At 38.5% G+C, this 25,156-nt stretch overlaps 3 protein-coding genes across 3 annotated transcripts; 2 read left to right on the forward strand and 1 right to left on the reverse strand.

Annotated features, from left to right (window-relative positions):
• Positions 1-426: 426 nt before the first annotated feature.
• Positions 427-2,736, forward strand: LOC145490258 (uncharacterized). The gene has a single exon (XM_081469379.1). The coding sequence runs from the start codon at positions 1,590-1,592 to the stop codon at positions 2,628-2,630; it is 1,041 nt and encodes a 346-aa protein (XP_081325505.1). The 5' UTR covers positions 427-1,589; the 3' UTR covers positions 2,631-2,736.
• On the reverse strand, positions 2,727-13,642 carry LOC145490255 (dynein regulatory complex subunit 3-like). Its single transcript, XM_081469376.1, has 11 exons — positions 13,363-13,642; positions 13,144-13,260; positions 11,601-11,767; positions 9,512-9,778; positions 8,855-8,967; positions 8,147-8,321; positions 7,739-7,870; positions 7,267-7,338; positions 6,638-6,760; positions 5,506-5,583; positions 2,727-4,256 (listed from the first exon to the last, which is right to left on the reverse strand). Exons 1-11 carry the CDS (start codon positions 13,520-13,522, stop codon positions 4,092-4,094), a joined length of 1,569 nt encoding a protein of 522 aa, XP_081325502.1. The 5' UTR covers positions 13,523-13,642; the 3' UTR covers positions 2,727-4,091.
• Positions 13,643-13,699: 57 nt separating this feature from the next.
• On the forward strand, positions 13,700-21,093 carry LOC145490257 (PRKCA-binding protein-like). Its single transcript, XM_081469378.1, has 13 exons — positions 13,700-13,810; positions 13,914-14,154; positions 14,717-14,783; positions 15,258-15,347; positions 15,804-15,857; positions 15,978-16,040; positions 16,529-16,616; positions 16,913-16,991; positions 17,625-17,684; positions 18,073-18,123; positions 18,937-18,986; positions 19,685-19,779; positions 20,084-21,093. Exons 1-13 carry the CDS (start codon positions 13,779-13,781, stop codon positions 20,227-20,229), a joined length of 1,116 nt encoding a protein of 371 aa, XP_081325504.1. The 5' UTR covers positions 13,700-13,778; the 3' UTR covers positions 20,230-21,093.
• Positions 21,094-25,156: the final 4,063 nt, after the last annotated feature.

Genomic DNA, 25,156 nt, shown 5'->3' on the forward strand with positions numbered 1-25,156 from the left:
TGGTCTAAATTTGGTGTATCCTAAACTAATTGCGGAGTAACGCGAGACTAATTGCGGTTTTGTTTTTGTTCACTGATAGTTGAGAAATATCAGAGGGTGAAATCAGTTCTTTGAGCGCTACCACTTGAAGATCGCGCCCGGTCCCCCACAGTATGTTGCGGCGGGAAGGCGACCTCCAAAGAAGGATCTGGAACGAGAGTAAAAGATGCGCGCAAACAATTCCGTTTCCAGATCAAATTCTCGGCAACATTAGCCTACGTGTAGCCGTACCATCCAGGAGGGGTGGGTACGTCCACACGTAGGCTACAATCTTGGACAGAATAAAATGGAACAATTATCCCCCATCCCCCACCAAAGCAACGACGAAGGCGCGAAGGAGCAAAAACGCGCCATTTTGGCGTAATTGAAATGGGGGGGGGGGGGGGGGGGTCCAGATGTTACATTTATTTTGTCCAAGATTGTAGGCAATATTGATAAGGCTGCCTTGACGGTTCTTGAAAAATCTATTCAGCTTTGTCTCGTTAACGTGACCAAGTAACAGACCGTAAATCGCGTTTGGTGCGTGCAGGATATCACCAGAAAGATAACTGTCGACGCGCACGGCTTTCTGTTAACAAGACGTATGTCACGCATCAGGCGAGACGAAACCTCGAACTTGTTCACCTTGGCTAGTGTATATGACAGGGAGTCAATTCTATTGCTAATACTCATGACTTATCGTGGGCGACTGAAAAAAAAAAAAAAAATCGAAAATGAATCTGGCACTACAGTTGATATTGTACATTGTGCTGTTTGGCGAGTGACGTAATTGCTGTTGCTTCTGATAGAATGAGAAATGTCTCCAAGAAAAATTTTTAATGGAGACATCGGCACGTTGCACGACGCAGGAAATGCCAAGCTAGAAACCTGCTTGACACTATAAACGAGACTCTCAAAGGTGTCACTTACACACCTGTAACAGCTGGGTAAGGATCTGATTCCACGATCGCCTGTAATTTCTTAGTTTCTAATTTGCCCGCAAAGTCCTTTATGCACATAACGAAAAGTTTCTTCCCTAGCATGGACAACAGTTAGCTTAAAGGCGACAGCCTCAGAGGTTTCATTAACGTTTACAGCCGGAGGGCAATCGGTTTTCACAGGCGGGCAAAACTTTTTGAACTGAAATTCTTTATAAGAAAAACTCTCAGTCCTGTAGATGGTCAAACCAGGCGAGCAAAATCCTCCTCACAGCCGGTCAATTTGCCCGATGAAACCTCTGACGTGCAGTGTTTCGGACGTGACAATTGTACAACTCTTTCCAAAGAGGACGCACCAGGTCAGTGCAGGTCAACTACTTTCGCAATGTGGTTGGGTAGAAGCCAAACTATGTGTGGAATCTCTTGATAAAAAAATATTTAAAGACGCAGGTCAAACTGTTGTCATCTTGGAACAAAAGGTATTATTTTCGGGGTCACTACCGAGATAAGTCGTCTCCGCAGACAACCCAAACACGCGGTAGAATGTTACACAGATTTCCATCGATACGGCAAGACAAACATTGGACCCCTTACACTCTCTTTTAGGACTTCATGAACGAGTAGCTTCCCAACATGAGTAAAGGAAAACGTGACCTAGTTTACGAGGGCTATGCCTTGCCAAAACTGACCATCAAAGAGTTGCTTGCCAGCAACGCACGGAAAAATTCTGAGCTTAAGAACTTCCACAAACAACTGGACAAAGAGAAAGAGGAACTCGTCAGTGACTTTTCTAAGACACGATCTCACCTGCTCTCTCGAGCTCATGGTTTACTTTTGGAAGGGCAAACGTATGCTTTGAGCGAATATCACAGTGATTCGGATGAAGAGCAAAGAGTCATCGAAAATGGCTCTACCTTTGATGCTCCTGATACATCATCCTGGGAAACGACTCTGTTTTCCGCACCGAAGAATCTTTCGAGCTCGCAAGTTGCGGACGACGCTTGTACCAGGTCAGAACGAAATCTAAGGCACAAACAACAATGGGCGGACAAAGTTGCACACTTTGATCAATCTTCGGCCGTTAAAACGGAGCCCGTTTCATCGAAAACACTACCAAAGCGTAAGATAAGCTGGGCAGGAAGGACTAATGCGGTGGATAACTGGGACGCAAGAAGCGACATGAGTAAGGCTAGCTCCGAGGGAAATCTTTCTTCACAGAGGGCAACCTGTGCTATTAGCAACGCCTCTCGTCCGAGGGTACGAAGACATACAGTCGCACGATCCAACAGTTTCAATCCTAAAAGCACTACGCTGACAAACGAAGCTTTACAGACCCACAGCTCCTCGACTTCAAAGCTTACGGGAAAACAGCGGCGGCATACGGTTTGTACTAGAGGAAACTTTGACACGAAACGACTGACGCCCACCGAGGAAGAGCAAAAGTGTCCCGTTAAGAAACCCCTATCTGATCTCCTTCCTCCAATAAAACTCCCTCCGATTTACCTTCAAGAATCGAAAGGCAAAGAGCAAGGCAAAAAATGTGACAAGAACTTTGTAAACACACATGTGCGGATTGGCGTGAGTAAATCTCTGGATGCTAAACACTCTACAGAAGACCTTCACTATTGCCGTTACTTACGGATAAAAAGAATGGACGACAATGAATCCGTTTGATAACGGACGAAAGAAAAGATACATATGAAATATTCAAGTAACAAAATTACTGATTTAAAATTAACTTTTAACAGTGTTTACAGAGAGAGCGGCCACTAAAAATAAAACCAAATTTTAATCCTGACTAAAACTGTTTTGTTTACCAACTCTACAGCACGTGACGCGCAGAGTTCGTTTATCATGTTAGCGTTAATAGCGGCCTTCTTGAATTCTGTACACTGATTTTTCCATGCCTCCTTTACGGTCTTCAATACATTCAGGGTGGCAACTAATGACGATAAAATTGGGATCACTTCTGGATAAACATCTTGCCTTGAAACCGAACTCGTGCAATGCGGCGAATTAAAGACATTGCGCGAAAAACAGCCCTTAGGGCTAACAAGTCTAACAAGGTTAAATTCCAGCAATTTTAAACCGCGGAAAATAGTCCCTTTCGTTTGATAATTCAGTAATTACACGATACAAGTTTTCACCACCCTGCACACTGAACCCTCAGGAACCAGAACTCATATAGCATCCAGAAACCACAGAACAGCTTTAAGACGAGTTGAACCAAGGTGTGGAGTGGAAGAAAGATAAATGCCAAACGTCTTCGAAATGGTGTACGCTTTGTCAAAATTTTAACAGTTCTGAAAAAATGAGACTCGAAACAAAGATGTGCAAAATGAAAATTGACAACTTTCAATTACATAAGTACATATTTACACGTTGAAAAACTCTGTGTTGTGTAATGATGTTTACTTTGCGAGAATTTATGCAACACTCCTTGAATTGTATACTTTACACATTTACACTTGCTTCTGTGCAAGAAATTTCTGCATGAAATTCTCAGGCGACTGAGCACATGCTCTCCTGGAAAAGATGCTACGCTTCAGTTCTTGCTTGGTTGTATAACAATGCTACCCTTAACAAGAAACCTTTTGTACTTTGTTCAGCTTTTTATCTGATCTTCATGAAAGAGGAGTAAATTCATCCCCTAACAGTCACAGAATGGACAGATCTGTTGCATGGGTTGGTAAACATGGTGTGGGCGGGGTTTAGCTGACAAACAACAGAAGCCCAAGGCGATACCGCTCATACGTTGCGCCAAATCATGTTTGAAGCCAACGGGACATATTTAGACCAATTTATATACCTCTAGAGATGTTTTGTGTTACGTTACCTCGTGGCTGACCAATTAATCAGAAATTAAAATCGCTAGAGAATTTCACGTCAGTGTTTGTAACTGCAAGCTGGACTATTGACATTCTGAGTAAATTTATGATAAGTTTTTTACACAGGCATAAATAACTGGGCGCAACCAAAAGTTAAAAACTCATCTTCATCGCTAAAAATAGGTGAATAGTATTCGTAACAGCTACCCACAAATGCGCATCGCAAGTATCGTTTACACCACAGTTGACAGTTAAACGCGCGTAATTACGCCAGTTGTTGGTGTTCACACTAGAAGAGTGTAATGCGCTACATGGGCCCAGACACTTCATAACTTTCAGCCTCGTCTCTAAAGTGATCCACTAGGTTGTTGATTTCCGCGACTCTGTTGCGATTTCTTACTACCTCGTCATTGTGGATCTTTTCGTTGAGTGACTGCATTCTGGTGGTGGCGCGGGTCAATACATCGTCCTCCTACAATCACCATAACATCATCAGTTATTGACGCGTCATAACCGCAGGGCCTCTGCCCCCGGGGGTTCTGTGGGAAACTCTATTTTAAGGGTGTTTAAAATACAATCTTACGGAGTTTGGTGTCATTGAGAATGTTTAGAACGAAATAAAACGTTTTTAACACACGTCTTACGAGACTATTTTATGTGCGTACCCACTTAAAGGCTACTGAGACGTTTCAATATATACACTTCACTTCATCGCACCCAAAAAAGAAAGGTTTAAAAAAAGGTTTTATCAAAGGAGAGGCTCTAAGACTCCTCAGAACAAACTCTCCTAAGGAAATATTTAAAGAGAAAATCAAAACCTTCTGATCACACCTTAGTGAGAGAGGTTACCCAGAGAATCTTAAGAAGAGAAGAAACCAGAAATTCAACCAAAACAGAGAAAAAACAAACGAATCTTGCCTTTTGTCACACAGTATCAACCATCGTTGCCAAACCTTAAACAAATCTTTACGCAAAAATGGCATTTGATAGAACAACACTACTGAGCGAAATCTACAAAGATCCGCCCCTCTTTTCATACAAAAGAGGGCGTTCGCTCAAAGATACACTTGTGAGAGCCAAACTATAAAAAAGTTTAAAATACGCGCTTGGGATTCGTGCAGGCCTGTAAACTCCATTCTAATAGAACGTGCGCGCCCTTGTGTTCACTTTGTTTGAGATGAAATTTGCACGCAAGTAGGCGCGCAAGTTAACGCAAGTTGACCGCACTTCATTCGTTCGATTGATATTGTAAGTTGAGTGCACTGATTGCCTGCGAACAGGCTCCCGGCGACGGCAGAAAAAAATTTGGGCGAGCGCGAAACAGAAGAATTCGGAGAACAAAGCGAACTTCGTTCGGGCTCACCAGGAGCCTGTTCGCAGGCTAGTGCACTGAGGAACTTGTGACTTGTTAGTCCGTTTGGCCACCCAACGCAAGTCTGTACTCATGTTAAACTTGTAAATACTTGTGACTGCTAGCGCCCGTGTCTGGCCAGGCATTTAGACTAAACCACTAAGCTGAATATATGAATTCCAACTCCCTACGCGTTTTATATGATATAAAACGCGTTTATGAACAGACGTTTTATTAAACTTGTGTGGATTTTATATTGTAATGATCTTACTTTTATTCATGATATTCATGATTTCGATTGTACAGACTCAATAGACTTCAATAAAAACTTCATTTATACTGACAGGCTTTATCGCCATTAAATTCGTACCTTGTTGTCAATCTTCAGAAGATGAGTGTCGTGAGAGGCACTGACTGCATTCATTATGGTGTCCTTATCAACAAATAGCTATAAAAAAGAAAACAGAAAACATAAACATTTTTTACTAAAGCATTGCCCATTTAAAATGACTTGGACGCGCTAGATTAGAGTCCAAAGGAGAACTAATTGTGAAGGGGCCTCCATGTTCTGTACTGAATGTTTCATATCTTGAGCTGTCCAATTTCTCCAATTACCAGAACAACTGAATAATAACAATTTCTAAAGACTGCCAATTTTTTGACAGTTAGAATAACTGCTAAATCAAATTACGGCACGGTACCGTTCAATTTGGTCATTGCAATTTGCAAAGAATTGCGTGATTATGGTTTGGGCAATAACTGGAGTTTCTAATTAGCAGCATAATGAACAAGAACTAAACTGATTAGCTTGATTGATGAAAAATAATCAGGTAAATTGTACATAGAAACAGTGGAACAATTTCCGATTCCAAATTCGAAGAGCACCTCATAGAGCGGCCTTGTCTAGCTAATGTCAGTGTGAACGGAATTTTCATTACCGACGGACAAAAAAAAAAAAAAGAATTCAAACAAAAGGGAGAGGAAAATAACGGAAATGTAACGGAGGCACACTTGCGGGTTCTCCGAAAGAGTTTAGGTAAAAAAAAAGTATGATGCCACAAGGAAACGTCCCCCGGGGGAACTCCCACATTGAAGGGACGGGGGTACCTTTTGTTTTGGTACCTCTTAAGTTGTTCAGCCTCGAAAGGTCCCCGGGGGGAACTTTGGTGGCACCATTTAGGGTATTGAGCCGAAAAAAAAGATATGACAGGAGATAATGTGCCGCTTTAGAAAAGTACCTCTTAGGGGTGAAAGTAATTTCAAGCCACGCTCACAAAACAGGATCTTGGTATCTCTTAAAGGTTCTTTTCAAAATTTCCAACTAGCACCCCCGTCCTTTTTGTATGGGAGTCCCCCCCGGGGGGAACGTCCTCTTGCTTAGCAGCTTCTCTCGCAAAAGCTTTGCAATTTTCATCCAGTTACAGGGCTAGGATCTACTTTGACAACACAGGATTCACGTCGGAATAGCTGCTTGTTTTATGGACGAACTAAAGCTAACCTACCATTCTCAAGTCATCTGGAAGATCTTCTTCCAGTTCGTTCTTCATAAGCTTTTCGAGCGTGACAACAGCAATGTCTGACACTTTTTCGTAATGCGCGTTTTCCAGGTCACGCAACTGCGTCATTGTGAACAACGTTAAGAATATATCTCGTCATTGTGAAGAGACCAGGACAAACCGCTTCACAAGTAACAAAAATAACACAAAGCTGTAACAATAGATCGCGCAAAGGTTATAAAACATCGTCGTATTTTTGGTGAAGTGAAAGTTGCAAAATGCTGTCATCTTGAGGAGGGGCAGCAGCGCGAGCATTGAAATTTAAAATAACTTCGTGTTCAGACTATTGGCGCGGAGTTTCGCGTCGTCGTTTGGTGCTACGTTGAATTGAGATCAAGAAGGGCGAAATAACCGCGCCAAATTAAGAGAAGGCATTTTCTGGTAAAAATCAAAATGGGATTCAGCAACTGGGTTAAATTTAGGGTCAGGTTGTTTTGACCCGAAACAAGTTTGACTCCATTCAGAAGTTCAAGATGGAGAATGGGTGATAATAACCGGGAAGTTGGCCAGCAGAAAACGAATAGGTTAAAAGGAACGGGAAAATAAGCGGAAAAAATTGAGAGATCAAAAGGATATAATCCTTGCACTTGCTCAACAAATGCGGTCACAAGGTCTGCCATGTTCCGTTCAAAATCTTTATGTGTGTCCTGTATAGAGAAAGAATACACGAGTTTGGCTTATGTATACATGTATCTTTAAAGTGATATAACGTTGTGCTTTAAGCTTGTGTGGGCGTTAATTGAGGGAGAAAAGAGGAAAATGTTTAACAGGCTAAAAATTGATATAGGCAAAAGAAGACCTTTACTGGCTTGTATTTCTATAAGAAAACCTATGGAAAAGTTCATAATTTTAACTTAGAAATACACTTGAGTTAAAGAAAGAAAAAAAGGAAAGAAACAATAACCAAGCACACAAGAAAATCGATCGTTGATATACAACTACATGTATTTCGGTAAAAACCTGGAAGAACATTCATTGTTTGTCCTTCTCTGAGTTTCATCGAGGGATTTTACACCAGAAGAAAGACATTGAATTTGAATCAAATACCTCTAACTGGTCCACTAACTCCATTTCCAATCCCATTAGAGTGTCCCATAGTTTTCTGATTTCTTCTGTTACTTCCTTCATCAAGCTTTCCAGGAGACGTTGGTCTGTCATGCTGGTGTAGTCCACAAATACCTGAACAGGCAACCAGGAGAAATAAGAAACCACTTACTAACTTATAAAGTCACAACGTGTCAGAAATCTTAAAATCCCCGTAATTATTATTATCTTGACGTGATTCCACGTTCACTTTAAAAATAACCAAATAGAAAAAATAATGGTGATGGTAATTTTTAAGGGAGATAGCATTTTCATTACAAGTCCATTAGCAAAACAGTCATAGGCTTTATATATTATGTGCAACAACTGGGGGACCACGGTACTACAATGTAAGAAAGCTACCTGGCTCACCTTTTTCTTGTATTCAATATAGTTGTGGATGTGTTTAACACCAGCATTGTTGTTGTCTTGTGTTGCTTCCTCCAAACAGGAGAAGAATGAAGCAATTTCTGCCTCTCTTTTCTCATGCTCTTTCAAACCAAACTCATATATCTCTTGACAAACAGCTGTAAACTTCTCTTTGTATCTTGGTTATGTTAAGGTGACACTGAATCCACAATGAACATGAAATAATGATACAGTGATAACTTGATAACTTTGGTCTGCTGATCTGTCAGACCTGAGCAGTCATTGCTGATATTTTTTTAACCCTACTCCAAAGCTAATTGTGAAGAAATTTATACCATATCCTTGCCTGGTTTACGATTGCTCAAACTGGACTCCATACTTTTTGGCCAGAAATTTTAGGGTATCAAAATTTTCAAAGACCTCAGACTGTATATAGATTGATGAAAAACACATGCAAGACAGTATCTCTAAGATCATTCTCTATCTCCAAGGGCTAGGGAGAGGTGCTATTACTTTCTCTGTTACTGGGATATTCTGTATCCTTGGGGGATTGGATTACAAAACATCAATATGTGTCTTGAAATACATGTATTATTATTATTATTATTATTATTATTATTATTTGTCACAGATAAATTCATAAAAGGAAGAGGCAAATCTCCTATCTGATTATATTCATAACTCTCTCTGTAGGCCTGCTTGTAAGGATACGCTGCAAGAAGTTCTTCCATTCCTGGAAGAGCTGCCAACTTCTCAGCTTCAGGATCATCAGTGTACATGCTATCAAACAGCCATGGTCCATTGAGATCCTCCACATAGGCCAACTAAAAATTTAAAATAAACTTTGTTTACATACTTATCACGCTTAATCTCTCTCCAAGTCTGATCACTGCCATTCCTTGTGCTCCAACCCATTGACGACCCCCCTACCACTTTCCTTCACCCCCTCCTAAATGAACATGCCCCTTGCACCCAGATACAAAATTATTTCATAAGTCAATAACCACTTTGAAATCATAACGTGAAGACTTCAAATGCTGTACATGCACCTCAAACTACATCTAAAACAATAAATCGATACATCAAATCTAAACCTAGTCTGCTTTTCTCTCAAAATTCAGCAGGGACAATAAGGCAAGATACCTTTGGGCTAAAAGAAATTGGGACAAGACATGGGCGTGGCATGTCCACACTCTCCTTTTTGCTGACATCAAAACTCATCCTGGTACTCAGAGAAACGACTGGTTGCCAGCAGCCTAGTCTTAAAGCCCAGGCTTTACAGAGTAAGTCTTAATACGTGATTATAAAAACACAATCATTCAAATATCATTTGAGATGACACCTCCTTTATACTAAATATACATGTACCTTATGCAGCTGCCTCTCCTGCAGTTTCTGCTCCAGTTCTTCTTGTTTTCTCCTCGCTATGGTCTCGTCATGGACCAGCTCCTCTATGGAATACTTGTACCTTTCTGTAGCAGCTTCACGAGCTGACTCATCAATCAAACGGAAGTCCAAGTAAACAAGATCTGGCAGATGTGCGATCACATATTCTTTGTAATTTGCTTCCTCAGAAAAGGGATTTCCACTCAGGTTTAAAGTTCTCAAGGATTTAAATTGTCTGAGATAAACAACCTAGTAAAATGAAAATAGCTTATTTCATTGCATGTCCGTTATCCATAGTGTAGTCTTCTTTGTAGTCCTTGTAAGATTTAGCTAATTGCTTACTTACTATCTTTTGTGTTAGTGAAATGAAACTAAGACGGAACATGTCACAGCCAGACAACTGAATTTGATATTTCTGAAAAATACTTAGATATTTAAATGAAGTCAATAGAAGAATGGTACCGTTCTAAGAGTTCTGCTAATGGTATCTGGTTGTTTCGCCAACAAGTTGTTTAGCCAATGTCTCGTTCGCCAATGCCTTAGGTCGATTCGCCAACGTCCTAAGTCACTTTGCCAATGTCCTACTGGTCAATTCACCAATGTCTAAATAAAAGTTTACCTTCACTTGTGTATGTTGTCATTTATTTCATTCCCTCACCTGGAATTATTTCCTATGCGTGCGTGCAAGAACAACTCATTATTTATGACGGTAGTTCTCTTGCAATTGCCAAGCAGGGGGTCAAAGCGGTTTGCCATTGTGTTTATTAATCAAGTTGCTTGATAGGGAGGCAAAACTTACAGCTGTGACAATCAGGCTTGTATCAGACAATAAACTTAAATGAATTCAAAGTAGTGTCACTAGGAATATCCAGGCTAAGCTATTTGCAAGCTGGGAAAAGTATGAGAACAACGAAAAGACTGCCGCCCAACTACTCAAGACTTGTTCTCGGCTCAGTAACGGACCAGCCAGTGTGAACTAGAACTTCTCTGTAAATAGGATAAATTGGTTTCAGATAAATAGAGGTTTCAATCAGGTTTTGTAAATAGGTTTCATAGGTTTTTTGCGCTTGTAAATATTTGATACTACATGTATATATTGTAATAAAATTACTGTAACGTTGTTATTTACTTGACATTCCATTTTATTTCTAACTCAATTATATGGCTGGAAAATGAAAACAAACTCTGTTTGCTTCTGAGAAAAAGGAAAAGATATAATGTTAATTTACATCGTAATGCATTATCAGTGAATTAGAACGGTATTTGCAAAACTTTTGGAAGCCATCAGACTTTGGTATTCAACAGTCAATTTTCACCGTGAAAATTACTGTGATGTAGTGCTCATGAGCCGACTAGTGAAACTATCAAAAACATGCAAATTGATCTAAAGCGAAACTGGCAGTGACTTAAAATTTCTTGACCCAAGGATCACCCAAGGATCAGGATTGCATTCCAAACATCAATAAGCAGGGTTTTTTTTGTTAGTACTGGATATCTGACGTTGGCGAATTGACCAGTAGGACGTTGGCGAAGCGACTTAGGACGTTGGTGAATCGACCTAAGATGTTGGCGAACAAGTCGTTGGCTAAACAACTCGTTGGCAAAACAACTGCAATTCCTGCTTGGATAAAGCCTCTGACAAGTTGAACTACAAAATATCTCAATTATAAAGCATTCAAGCCAGACATTGGCCTGTTTTACAGTATTACTATACACTGATGTGATGCAGTAATATTCAATAAGGATCTGCCAACTGAAGAAAAGAATGTGTTGGACAGAATCATTCATGCATGAACCAAGCTTGCAAGCAGAACAGCTACAGGAATACAGCTACAGGAATTAATTTAATGTGGGTATGATTCTTTTGTATTTTAAATTTTCTTTATATACACTCAGACATATTGCACAGAGCAAGATGCTGACTACAGTTATAGCAAGATTTGAATCAGGAGAATTCTCTGTGCATACATACACATACTTACATGTATCCTTTACTTAAACACGATAAGATTTAAAGCTCAAAGCTTGTGGGGTCGTGTAAAATTAACATTTACATAATACATGTACTTACATTATCCAGCTGTTTAAGACTATTATTCCCAATAGAAAACACATGAAGCTGAGTGAGAGATTCCATGTGTTCAATCTTTGATATCCTGTTATTGTAGAGTGTGAGATCCTTCAATTTGGTTAGTTTATCAAGTCCCTCAATGACTTCAATATTGTTAAATGAAAGATCTGCAACAAAACAAAGAATTGTGTATCAAATGGTAGTTTAGTTGAAAATATAAGTCTTGTTTTACAAAATAGCGTCTCTGTAACTACATGTATAATATTGTACTCCTGTTGATGACACACATGCAGAGGGGTGACAAATGGAAAAATCTGAGAGTTGCCAAAATGCCAAGACCCCTATTCAAAAATTACCACTTTGAGACTTGTAAATGAATGGTTTTAGATTCCAACATAGAAAGAAACACACAAAAATGAGGCTTTTTAAATCATCCGAAATCAGATCAAAAGTTTCTAAGACCCAAAATTTCCTATGTACTATTTGCTGCCAACTCCCTATGTAGCTGTATAGCCATCCAAGGCATGCAGTTTCTCCTTCAAGCTGTTTAATACTCACATGAAGAAATTCACAACCAAGCAAGAACAACTCAGAGACACTTCTGACAGAAAGGAATTTTTCAGGTTGATTCTCAGATGTCTTCCTTTCCATGGAGTATATACCAAGGAGAGAGTTCAATCAAGCGCCAAAGGCATGAGCTGCCAGCTATAGGAGGGTTGGGGGTATATCCCCAGGAAAGATTTATTTTTAGGGGTTCCGGGAGGTGCTGTTTCCCACGTTTTCCTTGGAACAGTTTTATAAGTAAAACCATGAAGAAACGTCAAGTATTTGGTAACTTATGTTGTTTAGATTTCGACCTTTGGGACTTTTAATACTTGTAGTAGGTTTGCTACTCTGAGGAGACTAGAGATTCTTGAAACATTTATTGAAGATGCATTTCTCCAAGAATATATCTAAATGTATATATATTTGTACTGGAATTCTGGAGGTGCATGTATGCACATGTGTACGTGGATACATGTATATGGTCACCACAGGCCCCTGCCCTGCGAGTTGTTTGATGTGTGCATTCATAATATTAGTGGTATATGCAATTTCCGAGTTGCTTTCCAAGTTGTTTCAAACTGAGTCCTGGTGCACAACCTTTCACATGGAAATGAGTTTGACTGAACACTGAACATGCAAGAAAAACTCATTTCCAAGGTATCTGTAAGGGAAACACAGAAATGGTTTATTGAGTGTGTGAAGGGGTGAAGAGCTTGTACATAACACTCAGGCCTTGTACAAACACACTTTCTGCCAGAGTTGAACCTTAATTTCTGCATCATTCATATAGGAAAAAACCAATGTCTGTAATATCAAAAAGACATGGCTAAAAACCTACATGTGAATTGATTGTTAGTACAGTATTGACTGATTTCATTGTTTACATTGATTGTCCCGGGTAAAGGTCTTGAACAACCCTGGCAGCGCATATTTTCCATTTCAATTCATAATATTATTATTATTATTTTATTACTGTAAGTTATGTGAAATTTCATACCTAACCACTCCAAGTTAACAAGCATATCCAGGCCCTCTATCCTTTCAATTATGTTGTTGTCCATTTGCAACTTGGTTAGGTTGACTAAGCTCCACAAGTTGTCAATTTTTAGAATATCTTCGCAAAGAAAACACAAAAATATTGGCGTTAAAGCGAATTCCTATTGATAAAGACAAGTTTTCGGACAACAGATTGTTCTAAAGGGCATCTCAAACCTACTTTTGAAGTCGAGTCTCAAAGAAATCACATCTGCAAAATCAATGCCTTCTTGTTTTGCTATCCTTCCAGCTTCTCCTTTGGGTCCTTGTTCCTCCACGGCATTTTTGAGCATCTGCTCATCGATCACAGAGGGTTCTATTGTGTCGTAAAGACGACTCATCTTGCAAAGAAAGGAGAATTAGGCTGACACGCTACATTTGTACAATGAAAGCACGAAAAACTTTCAAAATTCGCACTGTTACTTGTTGTCCTGGACAACGCAAGCCGTTCATAGAAGACTGGTACTGAAAATTAACACTGCTCATGCTCCATACGAAGTCTGCTAGCGTATTGTGGGCTCACGAAAGCAAAAGAATCAAAATTTTCAAGACCGAGGGAAAATTTACAATCGTTTGTAAAGATTATACTTGGTCAAAATGATGGAATACGAGTACGAAATAGACCCCAGGTATGTACTAGAAACTAATAGATGGTTTTGAAATTCAATGAGATCGACGTTTACTTTAAATTGGTTCTGTATTCGTTATAATTCTTCTCGTACTGTCCCGCAGGGGTTTACAAGGTAAACCAGGATCAGTTGTCTTGAAAAAAGACAAACAAAATTTAATCGGAATAAGCATCGGAGGAGGAGCTCCTCTGTGTCCATGCCTTTATGTGGTTCAAGTGTTTGACAACACGCCAGCGTCCCGAGAAGGCGTTCTTCAAGCTGGCGATGAAATTGTTGGAGTAAATGGAAAATCTCTGCGAGGAAAGACGAAAGTCGACGTGGCCAGGGCTATTCAAGCAGTCAAAGTAAGCTATCTTGACGAGCTATATTTTGCAAGAAAGGGATAAATATTAGCAAGCCCTCCGTTAATTGAAAATTACTAATGATGAAATTATTTGCATGTAATATTTTGTAGTTGAGCTTTTCATGAATGAGTGATCTTGATTTTATTATTGTTCATACGTGTCATTAATTATTGATGTCAAACTCTATTATGGGAGATCAATCTCTAGTTAACCTCTGGTATTACACTATGATGGTAAACAACAAATACATCATCCACATTCCAGTTTGTTCAGACTAGCTTCCTGTAAATAGCCCTAGCTGTTCTGTTCATGATAATTTTTAGAATTACATGTACATTGTACTATGGAACCTCTTTAATATTATTGTTGCAATTTAGTTGCATTAGAGATTACATCTGACAGCTTAGGACTAGTTATTTTCTTTCTAGTCCTTACCAGCACAGTTTTAAGACTAATAGCCCCACCAGCACCCTCCCCTAAGTCTTGACAGTCTGAACTTCAAACTCAATTTTGAAAATTAATAGGATAACAACAAATTTATACATGTACTGTTTTGAATCAGGATGAAGTGACAATCAACTATGTCAAATTACATGCTGAACCAACAGAAGGAAAAACATTGGACATCAGTGAGTAATTAGAATAAAATTATCTACCATTTGCCATAATTTCCAAATGTGTTGATCTTTCTTACTTGCAATCACAAGTGACAACCATGCCAAATTTGATTTTCATCTAATATTACATGTACAATGTAGAGAATAACTGTTTTTCACTAGCCAAAGAGGCTAATGTAAATACGCTGTACAAAACTTACATTGTACCAGGTAAACATTTGTTTTCACAAGTCTGTACACAATAGTTGGCTACTATTACACACAGTAGTCTTGAGTCCTGGTAATACCAGATTAGATTGGAAATTCAGTTGAAAACTGCTGAAATACACACAGCATGGCATGTGTGTGAACACATCCATGCCCTGTTGATAATAATATTATATTTTAATACTGACTAGTGACATATAGTGTTAGATGTGCTTAGTGAGAAACATCAGGCAGGTGTTTCTACCAAGCATAAAGATATTTGTTGTCCCTTGAACACAGTCATGAAGAAAATGAAGCACCGGATTGTAGAGCACATGAGTTCATCCACAGCAGATGCTTTAGGCCTCAGCAGAGCAATTTTATGCAATGGTGAGTTTTATGATTTACATTAATTAATTGTAAAAATTGCCAGTTGTCAAAAACTGTCATTTTGGCAAATGTTTGTTGGATCATCAGGAATGTTTGCACACCTTACAGCACAACGAGCATAAACCATGTTGCCAACTATTGATTTTGGTGATGAAAACTCTAAGCTTGAATTGGTCATTCATCATAGATTGAATTTTGCCATAAATTGGTACTTGTTCTCCTATCTGAGTGCCAATTACTGGTAGATCTGACCCAGTGAAGCACTTATTACATGTGTACACAATCACGTAATGTAAATCGCAGGCTAAATGTTTCTAACCTTCAGTCAGTGGGTTGAAACAACTCTAATCCATAATGTTATTGGACTCTTAAAATGTACAACTTTTTCATCTCTTCAGGGGTCAAACCGTGGTTTCACGATTGTAGAAAGAGTCCTGTATATGTTTTTCCTTTCAGATGGTCTGGTAAAGAAGCTAGAGGAATTGGAGCAAAATGCCAATATTTACAAGGGTAAGAAGCTACATGTATTTTTTAACCTTGATTTGAAGGCTTTCCCATAAACTGTTTTCACCCTCTTTGTGATAAACTGTTGACGTGATGTTGATTTTACTCTCACTGTTTGTGTTTCAGGTCTTCTGGATCATGCAAGACAGTTTCTTCAAAGCTTTTATAACTTAGCACAGACACATAAGGGTATGCCAAACAGTTGTTACTGAATGATTGTATGTTATTTCAATTGACTGTTCTTGACTGTAGCATTGCATTCTGTCAATACAACTCGGCTGCAGTAATAAAGTTGTCTGAGCTTTTATTACAGTGCTATACACAGTACCATTAATTGTCACTTGACTCAGCTTTTGATTAATTTTTAATAACTCTTTAGCTTTCTTTTTGGTAGCATTCTTTTGGATGGCTGCTATTTGAAATGCCCAAACAAAATGTAGAACTATTGTATCTGAGACAAATTCCATATTTGCCTCCAACATTTGTAAATTCTCCATCCTTAACATCATCAGAAAGTTGTTAAAAAGATGTTAAATAGAAAAGATATAATAAATTAACCAGCAACTTTGTTAAGTGGCAACTTAGCATGGTACTCAGTAATGTAAAATAATTTTGATTAATTATAATCAAGTGTAAATACCAGGCTAATTTTTCATTAATGTTATTCCCTTTTATAGAACTTGGAGAGATATTTGCTTCCATTGGCGTGCGAGAATTACAACCAAATGCGAGTGAGGCATTTGCAATTTTTAGTGAGGCTCACAGGTATGCTAACCAACAGATTTATGGCTGAAATAATTACATACTTGACTGTACATGTATGTCTCTGAGAAGTTCCCAGATTAGTGAATTGAAAAGCAAAGAATTCCTTTTATTAACCTATCACGTGAAAAAGCCTCTTATTGTGTTCATTTACCTTGCTGTATGAAATATCTACTTTGTATTGTACATGTAAGAACGCTGTTACAGTGTAATGAAGTAAGTACTTTTAGAGATTTTTGGGAATTCAATTTTGCTTGCCCTCCACTTACAATAATTATTTTGAAACTTGTTTTGCTCAGGAACTTTGAGAAGCTTGGACTAGATTACTTGAAGAAAGTTAAGCCCATGCTAAGTGATCTAAACACCTATCTTTCCAAGGTTGGTGTCAAACATTTTATCAATGTGACCGTGTAATGACCATTGTGTAACCGTTCCAGTGAAAATATCCGCTGAGCTATGATTTCTCAGTTTTCTCTTTGTAGACTGAGGAATATTATTTGCCCTTTAATGCTTTTGGCCAGTCATCTCTTGATTTCCTTATTTCGCATTACTGTTCCCAAGTTGTAATTTGCCAACCAGAATCCTTGTCTGTTGTTGTGAAATTTCCAGATTTTGGCTGATGTAGGTATGGTAAATACCCTTGTACCTTTTTGGAATGGTAAATAGCAGGCTTGATTGGCATGATCATAGATATTTCGGCTGGACTGTCTTTTGCCAAAATGATAATTTTGAATAAATACAAACCATGGCTCAACCAAACTCACCTGATATGCTGCCAAATTGTTCCAAAAAGATGGTTGAATATAAGAATCACATTTGCAAAACTGACCTCTTATAATAGTAATTATAAGAAGAAGGTTCTTATGGTGCATTTAGAATTCTCAATGCGCTTACAATTGCATATGATTAAAAGGAATAAAAACCTAACTAAAAGATGCAATAATTATTATTATTAAAATCTATGACTAGGTTAAAAACTCTTAACATTGTTTGAATGCTTTTGTTTTCCAGGCAATCCCAGACACCAAACTAACCATCAAGAAGTATGCTGATGCAAAATTTGAGTATCTGGTCAGTTTACCAAACAACAAGCTATTGTTTTAAAATATCACATATTTTGGTAAATTGGTAAATTATGAAAATAATATTTGAATTTGAAAAACAATAAAGTCAAGGTTGTTCATTGTTAATAAAATAATATTTTTGATAGGTAATTTAAATGTTTGGTTTTCTTGATGTAAAGAAGTTATAAATTATGTCTGTAACCATATCATGAGAAGTCAGTACCACGATTACTTTGTAATCATCATTAAGTTAATGCCAAACATTGTCAGTCTTGAGAAACATACTCTAACTGTGTTGTACATGTATTGTGTTACAGCTGTAGTTGTACCATTCAGTAGTTACACTACTGTGAAAGATCAATTTGTCATAACAGTTATGTGTACTTTTGTTGTAGTCTTACTGCCTGAAAGTCAAGGAGATGGATGACGAAGAGTATGCCTATGCAGTAAGTTCTGAAGACTGGTTTGTGATGTTTTACATAATTTGTAGTATGTACCTTGTCGTTGTATCAGACTCAGTATATGATGGACAAGCATTCCACCCACAGGATGTGAACAACTTCAAAATTGCACAACTTTACATATACATGTAGACGCTAACTGTCTTGTTTTGATTGCACAGCCTCACCTTTGACTTCAGTTCTTGATTCCTCAGTTGTTCTCATGTAATGTTGATGTTAATTTTTTATTTAAACCTCAATTAATGGCCTGTCAGTTTCAGCATTTAGCTCCAGAGTTCATTCATGTAGCATGAAGCAGCTAGGTGTATTGTCTTCTTCCTTGATTTTAATGCTAGCTGTCTACAAGCATTTCATAGTCCAACATTTTGTCAGTTTGCCCCATCAATTTTGTAGGCATCCAGTAAACCTCTGGACCAATGCAAATTTACCATAATTCCATGAGGCCTTCCCACAGTAGAGCAGTTTTCACTTGAGTGTTGGCATTTGCCCTGTTCTTGCATTAAGTACTATCAGTATGCTATCAATTTGCGTAAAAACTTTCACCACTTTGTCATCCAATCAGAAGTAAAACCAAAACCAATCAAGGCTCACTTGCACACACTTTCCTGCTCTTTGTATACATGTAAGTTACATGTATTTGCTTGGAGTTTTGATTGGTTCATTGGATTGTCTGTGTCCTTTGTGATTGGCCAGACGGATTATTTTGATTTTGGTTTTATGACACCCGAATGAAAACCTTTGTAATCATTGTAGTATTAAATTTTATACTGATAACGCAGCATGCGATATTTTCTCTAGGCATTACATGAATCACTTTACAGAGTGGAGACTGGAAACTATGATTACAGGTACATAAATGTGAAGTGGTAGGAATATTTTTGCTTTTGACAGTTGTCCATCCATTCTTATCTATCAAACTCAGAAAACACGTGAACACCAGAAATATTTATGGAAGGTTATTGTGAAGCAAGATAAAAGCCAATTTATTAGGCGTGAGAAAACTAAACTGCAAACAGCGACGGTAATTAGTTTGTAGTTTTGAGGTTAGCTTGCATGTCCTGAACTTTACTGTGATTGGTCAGGACAAAATTGACCTGTCAGAATCAAGTCAAAGTGTTCACGGATTTCTGCGTTTCACACAGGGTTCGTACAGGTCCTGGAAAACGTAGAAAGTTCTGGAATTTTATTGTAGCATTTTCCAGGACTGGAAAGTCCTGGAAAAAGGCTACTAGTCCTGGAAAGTTCTGAAAATCTGTTTAACTCGAGTAAAAAATATGAAATGTATGACAGACAGTAAGGAGAATTAACGTTGAGATCTTGGGAGGGAAAGGTTTAATGTGAATTTTAGAGTCCTGGAAAAGTCAATCTGAGTCCTGGAAAAGTCCTGGAAATTTGTTTCTAAAAAAAGGGTACGAACCCTGTCAACAGTAAGACATGTATGCAACCGCTAGTGTAGTGACTTGTGAGAAATTAGTTGTTCATCACTCTTGGGAATGAGAGGTTTAACTCCGACCTGTTCTTTTTCATTTAATATGTAATTTTGTAGGGTGGTTCTGCGTTGTCGTCAGTTAGCAAGAGAAAGATTTGCAAAGCTACGATCAGATGTTCTTGTGAAGCTTGAGCTTCTCGACCAAAAACATGGTGAGTTTTAATGCAGTTGACTTGTTACAGTACACATTCACTGGCATTTGAATCCACCCAAACCTACATGGTGTGCATGGTAGGATTGTTCATACAAGGACGATGTAGTGGCGGAGATGAATCTATGAGCGTCTCCTTGCGTTTAGGACATTTGTAGATTTGTCTCCTCTGCCGAATGCTACCCTCACGCGAACAATTCTGCTAATTCTTGTTGGTACAAAGCAGACCTTAATAATCTCTTGTTACTAATTCACTGTTCTTCATTGATTGTAATATTTCTCTTTATTATCTTTCATTTCCACAGTGCAAGACATCGTTTTTCAACTTCAGCGGTTTGTCGCGGCTGTAACAGAGTACCACGAGAACTGTTATTCCGTGCTAAAGGAGGCCAATGTATTCCCCATTGAGGTCGATTTAACTAGAGGAGCACTCGGAAACACGCTGAAATAAACTGGATTTCTTTGAATTTGATGACAAGAAAAAAAAAAAGACACTCTCTTTCAGAAAATGACAACCAACCAAAAATGGATTGCAGTAGAATTAAGGACTTGGTGAAAACTGGTACAGCAATAAATTTATGTGGTTGCGTGTCATTTGAGCGATCTATTGGCGGCCCAGGCTACTCTGATTGCTGCCACGTTCTTATTCCATGTCGCCATTGCTAAGTTAAGCAACTTTTGAGAAGCCGATAAGAATATCTCGGCCTGACTGCTAGTTGGAGTTTCCACTCGGTTTTAGTTTACGCTATTTTCGGCAAATTTTGTAGGCCTTGTTATGCTCATTCTAGAGAGCCAAGGTTTTCAACCGATTAGAACTTCCAGTTTTGACAGAAAAAAAGAGTTGGAGAAGTTTTATGAACCGTCTTTCTGAAAAGGTACAAAAGTTAGCGTCGTCCGTTTTCTTAAGTTAATAGTTGCCATAATTAATTATTTGAGTGAAGTCTCAAATTTTTCATTCTTTGCAAATCTTCAGACAAATATGGTTATTTTAAGACCTGATAACTCTGTACTTAATTGCATTCTCTACTTGCAGTTTCTTTGGTTTAAATTGTCGACAATTTGTACCTTATCCAGTTTTATTGGAATTTCGTTTTTGACAAAGGTCTCATCTTGTGAGGATGGGTGGAAATAAACGGAGGAGGAGGAGGAGAAATATGTTTATCAATATCATTGACTGATTAACATCTTTCTAAAACATAAGAATACACTTTATTTATTACAAAGAATGTAGTTTCAGGAAAGAAAATAAAATTGTACAAACACTGAAGATGTTTATATTATACGATTCATTAATCAGCTCTTGTTAAGCTTATTTGGTATAAATGAAAGGGTGCTGCAAGAGAGAAAGAAATAAACATTTGTGCAATACACGACTACGGTGACAAGACAACTGTAGTAACTCTTTAAAATGCACTAAGTAATGATCAAAGTAATGTATGTAGTTATCTCATGGTTATATAAACAAATAAATATTAAAAATATTGCACATTGTCAAAGCCTTGTTTCTTGTTTCCGTGCGTGGACGTAATTTTCCCAGGCTGCTAAGGGTCATGTAGACGAGTGTTCAGCTGTGCCTCGTCCCATTCCCCTCGAGGTTAAAGCGTTTCGATCCCCCCGCCCCCTCGAGGGTACTCCTTATGATGACCTATGCCGGGAGGCTCCGCCCGAAAGGGGCACCTTTTACGGGCTTCAGGTATATTTAACAATTATTCCACGAACGCGCATTGGAAATGGGATGGTAGATAGCCAACGAGGCGCGTAGCGCTGAGATGGCTATAATCGTCTCATATCCAACAAGCGCGAGTGGAATAATTGTTTTATTAAAAACGTCCCCAAAATTATAGAAAACTAGACTAAAAAATAGAAATGCCCCAAGAAATCACGCGCACGCTTACTATATTTGTAGAGCATGGTATAAATGGCTCAGAACTCACGATGGCTAAGCTAATGAAAACTGAAAGTGAAGAATGATCATCGCAGTAAATTTTCCAATTTAAGCAATTGGAAAGAAGCCTGAAAAAAAATCAGGGCTTCAACGAGATTCGAACCCGTGACCTCCGCGATACCGGTGCGATGTTCTACCAACTGAGCTATGAAGCTACACGTTGGGTGCGAGGTCAATTAATTGAGTTCATATCTTCCTGTGAGGAGTGAATTCTTCACTTTCATCTACAACCGCAGTTCAAATATGAATTATTTCATATATACTTCACATCACTAATGAAAACTCTCGAATTGCATCATCCATTATTTAATAAAAAAAAGGACAGGGTTTTCACAAGTAGAGGTATATAAAAGGTTTGGCATTTCACAAGCTGAGGTGTATGAAAGGGTAGGGGACTCCGTGAACATGAACTGTGAACATGAACTGAATATAAAATACTCGTTTTTCTGTGTAACATCTCTTCTGCTTATGTTTGATGTTTTCTGGTAATAGAGTAATTTTACTGAACCAGTGAAACAGAAACTACATGTTAATTTGTGCGTAATATTGTGTGCTAATTATTATCAGTGCGTGGTTTACAAAAACAGACTAGAATCAAAAGAATTACTAGCTGTAGGAGGATAGTAGGAACTAATAAGAAGTTGTGGCGTGTACAATTTAGCCTGCGAGCATGCTCACCTTTGCGGGAGCGGCGAGGAACAAAGCAATCCGGCGGGAAGGAGTCTGGTGAAGAGGCCCCAAGAAAGTTTCCACTATCTATTTCACGGGTTAAGTAAAACGACTCTACTGTTCATATACTTCATTCTAAGGCTTTAGAAAACGGGCGTAGTGTTCGTAAAAAAAGGTATGTGAAACGGGTACCTTTGTGATAAAAGGCATATGAAAGGGCTACCTTTCCTGACCAAATGGTATACGAAAGGGTAAGGGGTTGGACCTTGGGGCGGAGCCTACTGAATAAAACTATGTAGAGTTTGCCCCAGGGGTTTTGCCTCAAAACCCCTGATAAATTTCGAGCGAAACATGGACTGCCAGCAGTCTACTCTTGCTAATCCGTTGCCGTTTGTAATTAAGGAGCCGATCGCGTGTTACTGGCTGCTGAACTAATTTTGTTTAGGACATGAGCGTCGAAGGGACTATTCATGATCAGGCTCCGTTTAATAATCCCGTCAGTTACATAATGGAGTCCCTCGTCGTAAGCTTATTGTCACAATTAAAACATATCTTGAGCCTGGCTGACCAATGAACGCGCCCATGCCTCAACCTTTGAGTGTGCTGGGTTGTGTAGTGAAGGCAAAATATTGTACGGTAGACGGCTAACTGGTCACCAACAAGCTAGAGGTATCGAGACTCTGAGACTTAATCTTTAATCTTCTAGACTTCTACTTCTTCCGCCATTTCTACTTTCTCTGCTGCTTCTACTCAATACAACTGAACAATGCTCCCGCCTTTATTCTTACTCTAGCTACATCCGGGACTCAAGCCAAAGGTAAAGTCAGGTGGTACAAAACAAAGTACTCGGTTGTAAATCCTAAACGAACAAAGCTGACTTGATAAGGCAAGCAGAAATTAACGAATTGAAAACAAGCAAAACAGAATAATCTTTATCATTAGCTAACCTTGGATCTAGCTAGGGGAGGGGGAGGTAGAAGCCGAGGTCGCAAGAACGACACAAACATGTATACAGGTGAATGTCCGAACATGAAGTTCTAGAATGAAATTGTTCTAACGAAAACGGAAGAGGCGTTCAAGAACTGAGTGTTCCACATACGTGGCTTGCTAAAACTAAGCTTTCTTAAAAACATAGCTCCACAAACAATGTACTCAATTCGGCCGGGATGTCTTTTGTGCCGGCAATCAGAGAGCCAGCAGTCCACACGGCACAGTGTGTCTCCAAGGCCCTGTTTCATTATTGAAACAAAGTGCGTTCAAGTGCAGATAAAGGACGCCAAATTAAAGGTACAGATTCGCAGACATACTTTTCATGCATGAACGAACATGAAATACAGACAACCTTAACATTCTTTCTTTTTTAAAGGAAGACCATTTTAAAAGAATATCGAGGCTGAATAAACCGGCCGGGGCTGAGATTTTGTAAAGAATATAATTTTGTGTTGTAATTTGTTGACACCATACCAACCAAACCGTATAGAATTATTCCTTTCTCTAAACGGCAAAACTTGTCAAAAAGCAACAAATTCAGCACTAGTTGTACGTTTGTGTTAATCACATTTATGTTGAGTTGTGCGTGACATGATCAGGCTTAATTTATACCTGCAGGCTGGCTCCAAAATTACTTTACCACCAGTTAGACGCCAAAGACATTCGAAAACAGAAATGCCATATGCTATAATCTAAGAATATTTACCAGAATGTTTTAAGCCTAAAAATCCTCAGAAACGATGAGAAAACAATATTCTGTCAACATTAAAAAGGTTGAAGAATTAACGCATGAGCTGAACTTCACTTGGGCATATTGGCTTTTGCTAATGCCCTGCGTGGAAAGTTTCCGTTTACCAAACGGACAATACTGTATACAAAAGCTAATCAGCTAATACTAATGATGTATCACCGATCTGTTTCAACCAGAGAATCAATTTGAATTCAAATGACTTAACCGAAAAAAAAAAAACACAAAACAAAAGAAATTTGCTTTAATTTGATGACAATAACTTTTTCTAATTAACCATACGCCACGCGTCCTCTTCTTTGCACTCAACTTTTCACCCACGCCCTAATTGCACCGCATATAGAAGTCGGACAATGCCCCTTTGTCGGTTGTTTCAATCACCATTCCAAGCAGCACAGTCAGATATCCATGCCATCTATTTACAATTGTTTATTTTTTAAATAGTGTATTAAAAAAAAAAAGACAGCCGAAGTGATTTAAATGTCATTTCACTTGAAGAGGCTTTAGCCACAAGAACTTTCAACGCAAGTCAAGCACTTGAGGTAAGTCAGTGAGTTATTCACCATACAAAAATGCACATACTATGTACGCTACTGCTTTGGAGAATTTCCGAGACAAAACTTTACTCGTGCTAAACATATGTTTGAATGTCAAACCGCAAACCGGTTCATTGCAGCCCATTACCTTACGTTGAAGAAAGTTTCATTGAAATGTTGACAAAAAAAGTTCACTATATTTAGGTGTGACAAACACTGAATGTATCAAAGGTGCAATTGACTTACGTTTGTTTTCTTTCCTGGAAAATAAAAAGGTTTAGTAGAACTATTTAAAAACTGCATAAACAAGTGAAAGCCCAAACACGTTAAACACAATGTATATTCTTCGTTCCGCGTTAAGGTATCTTGATACAGTTTTTTTTTCTGGACCGTACCATGTATTTTCGATCAAGTTTTCAAATTTTCTCTTTAGTCGTGATCGCATCGAAATGAAAATTACAGCAGTAACTAGAAATGGATTGAAGTTTGG

This window comes from Orbicella franksi, chromosome 6 (genome assembly GCF_964199315.1).
Source record: "Orbicella franksi chromosome 6, jaOrbFran1.1, whole genome shotgun sequence".
Taxonomy (NCBI): domain Eukaryota; kingdom Metazoa; phylum Cnidaria; class Anthozoa; order Scleractinia; family Merulinidae; genus Orbicella; species Orbicella franksi.

Excerpts from the sequence above, each read along its gene's own strand:
- LOC145490257 (XM_081469378.1), top strand. The coding sequence starts at position 13,779 with ATGATGGAATACGAGTACGAAATAGACCCCAG. Across the intron at positions 13,811-13,913 it reads GAGTACGAAATAGACCCCAG|GGGTTTACAAGGTAAACCAG; the intron begins GTATGTACTAGA and ends ACTGTCCCGCAG. Across the intron at positions 14,155-14,716 it reads GGGCTATTCAAGCAGTCAAA|GATGAAGTGACAATCAACTA; the intron begins GTAAGCTATCTT and ends GTTTTGAATCAG.
- LOC145490258 (XM_081469379.1), top strand. The coding sequence starts at position 1,590 with ATGAGTAAAGGAAAACGTGACCTAGTTTACGAGGGCTATGCCTTGCCA.
- LOC145490255 (XM_081469376.1), bottom strand. The coding sequence starts at position 13,522 with ATGAGTCGTCTTTACGACACAATAGAACCCTCTGTGATCGATGAGCAG. Across the intron at positions 13,261-13,362 it reads TTTGAGACTCGACTTCAAAA|ATATTCTAAAAATTGACAAC; the intron begins GTAGGTTTGAGA and ends TTCTTTGCGAAG. Across the intron at positions 7,339-7,738 it reads AGTTAGTGGACCAGTTAGAG|GACACACATAAAGATTTTGA; the intron begins GTATTTGATTCA and ends TTCTCTATACAG.